We start from the raw sequence: 10,374 nt of genomic DNA on the forward strand, positions 1-10,374 counted from the left end.
AAAACAAAGAAAAACCTTCCTCCCCAATCAATGTGGGACTTTTCCCCTTCCATTGTTTTTCTCTCTCTCTCTCTCTTATTTTTTCCTAACACTCTAGCATTATATCAAGAACTTCCAACAGAGTCTTGTGCATGCAGACAAAGCTGTTCACTACAATTAACTCTCCAATACAGGTAAGCCCAGATCTGTGGAGAACGAACAAGAATGGCGGAGGTAGTTTCTTCTGCTATCGGATTATTGTATCGGCTGATAAATGCGGAGGTGTCCTTGATATCAGGTCTGCGAAATGAAGTAACTGCTATACATGATGAGCTGAGCAGCATCAAACCTGTACTTAAGATCGCGGAAGAGAGAGCAGATGAAGATGAATCGGTGAGAGAGTGGGTGAGACAGGTAAGAATGTTGGCTCATGATATAGAAGATGTGATTGAGGAATATAATCTTTTGTCAATTTGTTAAGAAGATAGTCCCACTTAAGAAGCGAACCATTGCCAAAAGCATTGTGTCCTTGCGCAAAAAGGCATTAGCTATTGGTCAGAGGAAGATAAACTATAGGTTTGATACTTGCGCAAAAAGGCATTTGCTTCAATCAACAATACTTTCCGCGGAGGAATCTCAACTGGTGGGTGCTGAAACTGCTAAAGAAGATTTGATTGGTTTGCTAGGTTTGCAGGAGTTTGAGGATTCAAGAATCTCTACAATAGCAGTGACTGGTATGAGAGGCGTTGGAAAGACGACAATTGTTGCATGGGTCCCTGTGTCCCGATCATACAACCATGTTAGCATACTAAGGAGCATGTTAAAGCAGTTGTATGAATCCCTTAGTGAGCTCCACCAATTCGGGGAAATCACTTGTTACGACAATGATGCAAGTAGCAACCCAACAATTTACTCTCTTGAACAAATCAACTCCATGGAAGAAAGGTCCTTGCTAAGTCGATTGAAAAAGTTTTTGTCGGAGAAGAGGTACTTTATATAATCTCTACTTGCATGTTTTAATAACTTTGAACGGAATCAAATCTTGCTAGCTTACCTTTCAACGTTACTACAGCATATATACAGTACATACTTGTTATTATACCTCCATTTTTGTGAATGCAATGTGATAGAGAGTAGGTTTTTACAATCAATTAATTAAGTAGGACCTGAAATGAGAGCATTTTTCTTTTCCTATTTGTGTGTGTACACCCACCCACTTATTGTAGACTCCTGTTGAGTGGTTTAATTTCTAGAAAAAGTAATTGGGTGTAATGATAATGTATAGTGGTGGTAAAATGATTGATGGGAAAAGGTGTAAATATTTGGGGGAAAAGGGGTGAGAAACTGAGAATGTGTGATGGTATAATGAGAATTAGAATAAAGTAAAACACACTGTATCAATCTATTAGTGCCTTTGAAAGATTGATTAATCTTTAAAGACATGAATAGTAAAATCACAAGCTTGTATCTAATTGGTTTACATTTTCAATATCGTTTTTTTAAAGAAAAAAAATGCAAAAAAATATGGAAACCAGCTCCACAATTTGGTATACGAATGACTAATTTCAAGTTTAAAATACAACTTAACTTATATAATTATTAACAATGATACAAACGAGCTCTTAGTTACCTACTCATTTTAGGTGAAATCATTAATGGACAAAGACCTAACTTATATAACATGTGCATTGTTGTTCCTTGAAAGACTTCAGAATTATACAACATGAGATTTTTTTTTCTCTAATTACTAGGTACTTGGTTGTTTTCGATGATGTCCAAGATGAAGAGTTGTCCACTATTGTCAAAAACGCAGTACCATTGAATGATAATGAAGCTAGCAAAATAATAATTACCACACGCTATGAGAATGTGGCCCGTACATGGGCTGAAGGGTCTAATCAGGGTCTATACAAACTCAAGCCCTTACCATTTGTGGAATCATGGAAGCTGTTTTGGAAGAGGGCGTTGAAAAACAATCAAGAAAATAGCTGTCCATTTTTGGATGGCCTTGCAATGAAGAACGTCCAAAGATGTGAAGGAAGGCTACTTAACTTGCATTATTTATGCTTGAGAAATACGCAAGTGAAGTTGCTTCCGTGCTCTTTAGGTAAGCTTCAATATCTCCAAACACTGGATTTGAAACAAACATTGATTTCTGAGCTTCCTGCTGATCTTAAACAACTCCACAAGCTACACCATCTTCTTACATATTGCTATACCTATGATCCTACTTATAGTCTCCACGCCCAGAAATTGAAAGGAGTGAAATTACCAGAAAAAGCATTGGAGAAATGTGGGGAATTGCAGAAGCTAGCATTTGTTCATGTGGGGCATAGAAGTATGGTGGTCAAGGAGCTAAGAAATTTGAGGCAATTGAGAAGACTAGGAATCGCGGAGCTCAAGTTTGAAGACGGAAAGGATCTCTGTGCAGCAATTGAAGAGATGAAAAGCCTTCAGACTTTCAGTGTGTACTCAAAAAATTTGAGTGAATTCATTGATCTAAGTCATTTTCAATCACCTCAGTTGACACTAAAACGCCTCTACCTGAATGGACCCTTGAAGTCGTGTTGCACTGGCTGGATCTCAGGGCTTCATAGTCTAGTGAAAATCCGCCTGAGGTGGTCACGTTTAGAAGTTGACCCTCTTCCTCTTTTAGAAGCATTGCCAAATCTAGTGGAACTTCAAATGTTAGAAGCATATAATGGTGACAACTTAAAATTTGTAAATGGAGGGTTCAAGAAGCTTAAGATAGTGCATCTTCTTGATCCTGCGTAACCTTAAGTCCTTGTCTATATACGAAGGTGCGCTGCCGCTTCTTCAGCTAATGGCTATTGGTGAAAGCCCGAGACTGCAGGTGCCACTGGGAATCAAGCATCTCTCGAAGCTGGAAACACTCAATTTCTTTAATATGCCACTTGATTTTGCTGATAGCCTTCGATGGAATGGGAAATATCATTTCATAGTCAAGCATGTGCCTAATGTCTTACTTCAGAAGAGTGACGACCAAGGAAACTAGCAAGCTTTCTTCCGCCTATGATCAACTCATGCAGAAGCAGAACGCAGGTACTAAAGCCTAACTCTCTTTAACTATATAACTAGCAATAAACTTGAATTGAAACTTTAGTGCAACCCATCTGACTCGTCTGAATACTCCGTAAATGAAGTGAATAATGTCTACAAATGAAATCTAGCTCATTCACTAATTGCGTCTTCTTATTTAGACATATATCCTGCTAGAACTGTATTCTCGCATTTTGTGTGTTGGATATATATGCATCCTTTGTTTCCCTTTCCTTTTTTTTTATTAAGAACCAGTCTTTCTTTCTTACGGTGTGTGAGGGTGATATCAGTGTTTGTGAGTGTGTAAATCTGCATCCTCATGCATACTTTCAGGTGTGAGTGTCACAGGAGGTTATAAAATCGGAAATTAACATGCTTATACTCCTTTTCATTATGGGATTAAGGCTTTGATTGATTGATTGATACTCCTTGTCATATGCAGGCAGTCAACGCTGATAACGGATGCTTTCCATTGGCATGAGAGCAGCAGCGAGGTAGTTTCAATAACATTGTCCATCGCTTTGTTAAATTTTCAGCTATATGTTTCTGTTTAAACTTAATCCAATATGTTTCTGAAAGCATTAATCCAATTAGATCGGTATATATATAATTAGCTATTGTATTTCCAGTGCGCAAGTAATATGGTAAGAACATTTTGAAGAACAAGTGAATAAATTTATTATTCTCATACAACAATAACTTGATGCTAGTTCCTTTGTCGATCGACAAAGATTGAGAAGAATAAAATGCAAAACATATGTGATATACAATTGAGAGGTACACACTGTACTAGAGCAATCACAAGTTCAAATAGAAACATATAACTGATATAAATTAACAACGAGCAATATTGCTATTGATGGTTGATGATGGCTACTGGCTAGCTGTTTGCGAAGGGAAAACATCCTTATCGATACTGTCTTGACTTCCAATTTTTAAGAAGCGCCCGGGCCACTTTCATCTGCAATTATGCATTTACATACAGGTTTACACAGAGTGATATCACTTTCTCTGGTATGTAATCGCTTATACTTAAACAATCAGATGAGTTGCATAAAAGTTTCAATAATGCAAGTTATTTGGTAAATAGAATTTGGTTTTGGTACCTGTTTCTGCATGACTTGAACATTAAAGGAACACAGGGTACCATATTCCTTGGTTGTTGAGCTTCTGAAGCAAGACATTAGGCACATGCCCAACTATGGAATGATATAATCCATTGGGTTGTTGAAGGTTACGAGCAAAACCAAGTGGCATATCAAATAGATTGAGTGTTTCGAGCTTCAAGAGATACTTTATTCCCAATGGCACCTCCAGTTTCGGGCTTTCACCGATAGCCATTAGCTGAAGCAGAGGCAGAGCACCTTTGCATATAGACAGGGACTTGAGGTTACGCAGATCAAGAAGATTCAGTGTTTTAAGCTTCTTGAACCCTCCATCTTTAAATTCCAACATTTCACCGTTATATGCTTCTAACATTTGAAGTTCCACTAGATTTGGCAATTTTCCAAGGATATCAAGAGGGTCATCTTCCAAAGATGACCACCTCAGGCGGAGCTTCACTAGACTATGGAGCTTTAAGATCCAGCCATTGAAACACGACTGCAGCGGTCCATTCAGATAGAGGCGTTTGAGTGTTGAGGGTGGAGACTGCAAATGCTTTAAGTCCATCCATTCATTCTTATTTTTTGAATACACATTGAATGACTCAAGGCATTTCATCTCTTCGATGGCAGCACAAACATCTTTCCCATGTTCCAATTTAAGCCCCACGATTCCCAACTTTCTCAACTGCCTCAAATTTCTTAGCTCCTTGATCACGGTACTTGTATGTTCCACATCAACAAATGCCAGCTTCTGTAGCTCCTCAAATTTCTCCAATGCCCCATTTGGTATCTTCACTCCTGTTATTTTCCTCGCATGACGACTAAAAACAAGATCATACTCGTAGCAATATGTAAGAAGATGACGTAGCTTGTGGAGCTCATTGATTTCAGCAGGAAGCTCGTGAATAGGAGTTTGCTTCAAATCCAATGTTTGGAGATCTTGAAGCTTACCAATAGAGCTTGGAATCTTCTTAACTTGTGTATTTCTTAGGCTTAAATACTGCAAGTTAAGTAACTTTCCCACTTCCTTTGGAAGTTCATCTATTGGAGCATTACATAAATCAACAACTTTGAGCAGGCGATTCTTGTTCAATGCTTTAGGTAACCCCTTGGGCCATATCTTCACTGGTGCACTTGAATTATCTGTAACTAGCAGGATGGACCGGGTGTTCGACTTGCTTCCAACAATAATCTCCTTTGCTGGATTTATGTTGATGGACAAGCGTCGAGGCACTACACATAAATCAATAGTGTTGGAATTATTTTCTGGAAGAGTATGACAAAAATCCAGTTCCTTCACCTTAGAAAGGATTATCTCATGCAGAAAATCATGGACTCGTAGTGTCTGAGGTTTGTCTGTACCATCTGCATACTCGACTTCAACTAAGCTCATACAAATAAGATGATCAATGTATTCTTCAGCGACTTCTTCAAGTGTCAAGTTGCTGCTAGAGTGTTTAACAATAAACCCTTCAGCTATCCATAATCTAATAAGTCGCATTCGATCAACAGTATAGCCTTTAGGAAACAAACCAAAGTATAGGAAACAAGGCTTCAGGTGACTGTGCAAACTGTGATAACTGTGACTCAGGATGTTCTTAAGTCTCGTGAGATCTTGTTCCAGGAAAAACCCAAGGTTTTGTTGCACTTTTTTCCATTCACGCAGGTCCTTTGACTTGATAGACAGAAAACCCCCCATTTCTAAAATAATGTGTGGCACTCCTTCACATCTATTGACAATGTCACGAGCCATATCGTGCAACGGTGAGGGACACTCCCCGTCACGGCTTTGAAATGCCTTCTTGCAGAACAACTCCCACGCCTTTGCTGGTTCTAAAGGCTTGAGCTTGTATAAACCATGGTCGGAGCCATCAAGCCAAGGAAGGGCCACATACTCGTCATGTGTGGTCATTACTATTTTGCTGCCTTTGTTATTATCAGTTGGTAACAAGCTTTTGATGTAATCTGCCAGCTTTCTGTCCCCTTGATGATCTTGAACGTTATCAATAACAACCATGTACCTAAGGGTCGGACAATAAAAATGAATCTTAAAATATACAATTTAAAGTAGTTGCGAATATAACATTAATGAAATCAAGGATAGATGATATGTATGATACCTCTTCTCCTTGAGATAGCTTCTTATAAGGTTCTGTAAGGACATCACATCCATGGAGTCAATCTGGTCCTTGTTCAGCCTTCCATTATGAATGTGTTCATCAGCTGCCTTATAGAATTGCTCGATTATGCTTTTTAGTACATCAACATGGTTGTATCGTTGGACTACATCAACCCATGCACGGATAGGAAAGTGTTCTTTCACAGTTCCATCATTATAAACACTCCAAACAACTGTTGTCTTTCCGAGCCCTCTCCTACCAGTAACAGCTATCATTCCAGATAGCCTCGAATCCTCATCAAGCTCCAGTAAGCCTAGCTTTTCGATTAAATCTTGTTTGGCGGTTTCAGCACCCACCAATTCAGATTCCTGGGCTATGCCGCATACAGAAAATGTTCCTTGGATTTGGATGCAGTCATGCTCCTGCTGAACAACACCATCACCATTATTCCTGATGGAGTATAAGTCTTTTCTCCTACCGAGTTGTTTTGCCCTTTCGCACAATGACTCCATGGTAGAGGCAATGTTTCGTACTTTCAATAACATAACTTGCTTCACCTTACCAAATGCATTTTCTTTTTGATAAAGCTTATATGCTTCAGTGACATCTTCTATGTCAAGAGCCAATGTTCTTACTTGTTTCACCCATTCTTTTACAGTCTCATTTTCCTCGGCTCTCTTATCCGCGTCCCTCAGAAATGCTAGCATACTATTCAGCTCATTGCGGATATCTTTTACTTGGTCTTGCAAACCATTTCTTAAGGACACTTCTTTTTCAACAAAAGGTAGCAATATTTCGATAGTGAATTTTACTGTACTGTATATATCGTCCACCATTCTTGTTCGCTTTCGACTGAGATTTAAGTGTATTTGTAGTTATGAATTCACCTGAATGCACATGAATCAGTATATTAGCAAACAATCCATTTCCTCTATCCTTTTTAGTTAATACATAACGACCTATTGAGTATTGACCACATTCACAAATTCTATTTTTGATTACTCTTTGCGTTTTATACCACGAACATTTTTTTAAAAAAAAAAAACTATCACGATAGAAATTATTAGATTCATCTCATCATCTTTAAGAACTTGACCATCGATTTTAAGTTGCCCTATTTTTTTTGGTTTAACTTGATATTGTAATTGTAGAATCGTATCCAAGTTTTACCACCATTTTAAGGCACTTACAATGATAAATATATAGTAGTATATACTATTGTACTTCGTATATGTTGAAAAATAAACCTCCAAAGTATAAGACTAAGGAGCCAAACCTCCTATTATCATATGGTTTTGGGATGTAACCTCCTTTGGACTTGTGAAATGTACCATCTCTCTTGGTTTGCAGATGGACCCAGACCCGTATTTGACGGTATATATGTTATTTCCTTTATTCACGTGTCTTAAATTAAAAAAAAAAAAATCACCATCTTTGTGGTCCTTGAGTTTCATATGCTAGTCATCATTATGCCAGCGTGGTGGATTAGCGCCAAAATACAAGATATAAATCCTTCCTCATATAAAGATTAAATCTTAGAAAACAAAAAAGTTTCTCATCTGTTATTCATGTGGTGGAAGTTAAATTTTTATTCATATTCCTTACCAGCTCCTTCTCTAAAAACTGGCTACATTTAGAATATTGATACTAAGGGCTTGTTTAATTCACTTTATTTTGCTTATCTGAACTTATCTCATCTGGTCTGATCTAATTTGATTTGCTTTGGTCTGGTCTGATCTCATCTGATTTGGTCTGGTCTGATGTGATCTGATCTGAATGTCAAATTTGACCAAATTTTGAACTTAAATATACAAAAATCTATACTAAAAAAACCTATCAAGTGGGGTCTTGTTAGATTTGTTATAATGTATATTTTATTAATATGTGATTTTCATAATTTTATTCATTACGAAATAAAATATATTTAGCGATAAAATATTACACATAAAACGATGATTTGATGTGAACTTATTTTTTAACTTATTTTTTGTGAAACAAGTAAAAATAAAGTGTACTAAACAAAGCCTAAGTTAATGAGAATCTTTTAATTTTTCCACTACTTATGTTTGATTTGTCTCAATAAGTAATTTTAAAGTATCTAATTAATAAATTTTACAAATATATACAAGATTTAGATGTGGCAAACTTGTCAAATCTAAATGTAACGAATCTTTAGAGACAAGAGTAGAACTTAAGAGAACATGAATGAAATGTAGGTTATGCAAGAGGTGTAATTATAACATGTTAAACTATGCGACCTTGCTTACTTGATAAAAGTCTTGGGAGATCAATATGTATGACTGTCACAATTCTGCCTTTGATGGTTCTCTATTTGATCTTTATTCACTGAAAGGGAACTAAAAAAACCAGAGTTATCATGTGCCTTTAAGCTAAGGCTTTAACAATGTCGAAAACCCATTAAGGTTTATTAAAAGAAGACTTAGATTAATGAAGATAAGCATCAGAATTATTTACCTCTGAATTCTGTTGGCAGCTAGAATAATCTGAATGTTGGATAATCAACAGAACGAAAACCATATATAGCTACAGCAACAATTTAGAGATGGACGGATTCAAGTTCATTGTAGATTGTAAACAAGCTAGGCCTGTATAATATATACTATACGTTAATACGTACACTAGTTGAGAATTATACTAGGAAGTTTCTGACAAAGTTTCCAGCAGACTGTCACGGGTCGTCTCCAGGACATGTCAACTGAACTGTTGTATAGTAATAGGTGAAAGACATACATACGTACATTATGAAGGAAGACTTGTGAGTCAATGACACAGAAGATGTGGTTAATTGGTTTGTGCCTGAACCTTTCAATGATGTCTCAATCAAATAGTGTAGCTTTCAATGTTCAACTCAAATTCGTAAGTTGATTCAGTCTTGTGGTGCGACTCAATAAGCCAAGGTAACCAAAAGGAAATTAGACACAAATTTCACAGAAGACAACAATTATGACAGGGAGGCTCTCACTATGCAGCAACCCATAAAGTTCCCAGAAAGATAAAATGTGGTATGTGGTCCTGTTGGGGAAATTCTCCGTTTCTCATATTGAGATGGGGCATTTTAGCAAATAAATCAACAACTTTTTCATTATTGTGAGCTCCACAATTGAATAAAATTGTTGGTTTATTTACAAAAATACCATGTTTTCTATAAGAAACTGGGGCATCCTCGTCTTGTTGACTTCTATGGAAGTCAATTCTAATACGATGAGAAGTTTCTGAGCAAGTTTCTAGAGCTCTCGGCCACTATTCAGCAAGGTATATAGAATCTAGAAGACATAGATAAATGATGGAAGACCTTAGCTTGCTTGTGATTGAGTAAATGGCGCGTCTCCAAGGGGTCGGGTAGTTTAGTTTTCGATTTCTCTGACTCATTCAATCGTATATGTATACGGAGTCTTAGATCTTTACGGTTGTTACGGATTACTTTCAATGGTTAACTTGTAGGTTAGTGGCCAGAAATCAGACAGTGATACACCAGTACATACTAGTATACTATTCGTAGTATTATTAAAAAAAAAAATTTAAAAATATACAAATTTAAATTCTGAAACACATTCACTCATACATTATTCATTAACACAATGCAAAATAAATATGGAGTACATAGTTTTCCATCACATATTGCCAATTAAAATAAAATAACTCTCAGTAACATTTTTAAGATGAGAGGCTAGGACTGTCTGTACAAAGCTCCACCCGAGAGGTGCATACCAACCCAGCAAAACATTACGGGTGAGGTGCTTAGTAAGGGGGATGGCTTCCTTAAAAGTGAATGCACAATCCAATTAGGCTAAGTCCAAAGCAGACATTATCATACGGAGTACTAATTTGGAGTGTATTCGGCCCAACAACCATATTGAAATAATAACCCTTTAAATATCATATCATAAAATTGATAATTTAGAGTTTTATTTTCGATAAAATAAAATTGATAATTTAGAGTTTTATTTTTTGCTATTTTTTTTTTAATGTATTAAATTGAATATTTCCACCAACATAATTATTAATCATTACATGCCCACTAAATAGCAAATTGTCACAAAAGCACATCAATGCCTAACTAATTTTGTATCGATGATATATTTTTAAAT

The 10,374-nt window shown here is 36.6% G+C and overlaps 1 protein-coding gene and 1 pseudogene across 4 annotated transcripts; one reads left to right on the top strand and one right to left on the bottom strand.

Annotated features, from left to right (window-relative positions):
* Positions 1–204: 204 nt before the first annotated feature.
* LOC145628333 (uncharacterized) lies at positions 205–3,036 on the top strand (annotated as a pseudogene).
* A 664-nt stretch (positions 3,037–3,700) lies between these two features.
* On the bottom strand, positions 3,701–8,999 carry LOC145629499 (disease resistance protein RPM1-like). Of its 4 annotated transcripts, none has more exons than XM_081682115.1 (5): positions 8,741–8,999; positions 8,533–8,611; positions 6,266–7,152; positions 4,146–6,166; positions 3,701–4,000 (listed from the first exon to the last, which is right to left on the bottom strand). In XM_081682115.1, exons 3-4 carry the CDS (start codon positions 7,099–7,101, stop codon positions 4,168–4,170), a joined length of 2,835 nt encoding a protein of 944 aa, XP_081538241.1. In that variant the 5' UTR covers positions 7,102–7,152; positions 8,533–8,611; positions 8,741–8,999; the 3' UTR covers positions 3,701–4,000; positions 4,146–4,167. The 4 variants fall into 4 exon arrangements, with proteins under 4 accessions (XP_081538241.1, XP_081538243.1, XP_081538240.1 ...); XM_081682117.1 differs by having other exon boundaries at positions 8,524–8,611; XM_081682114.1 differs by having other exon boundaries at positions 8,533–8,622.
* Positions 9,000–10,374: the final 1,375 nt, after the last annotated feature.

The sequence above is a fragment of the Chenopodium album genome, chromosome 4 (assembly GCF_948465745.1).
Source record: "Chenopodium album chromosome 4, dcCheAlbu1.1, whole genome shotgun sequence".
Lineage (NCBI taxonomy): Eukaryota > Viridiplantae > Streptophyta > Magnoliopsida > Caryophyllales > Amaranthaceae > Chenopodium > Chenopodium album.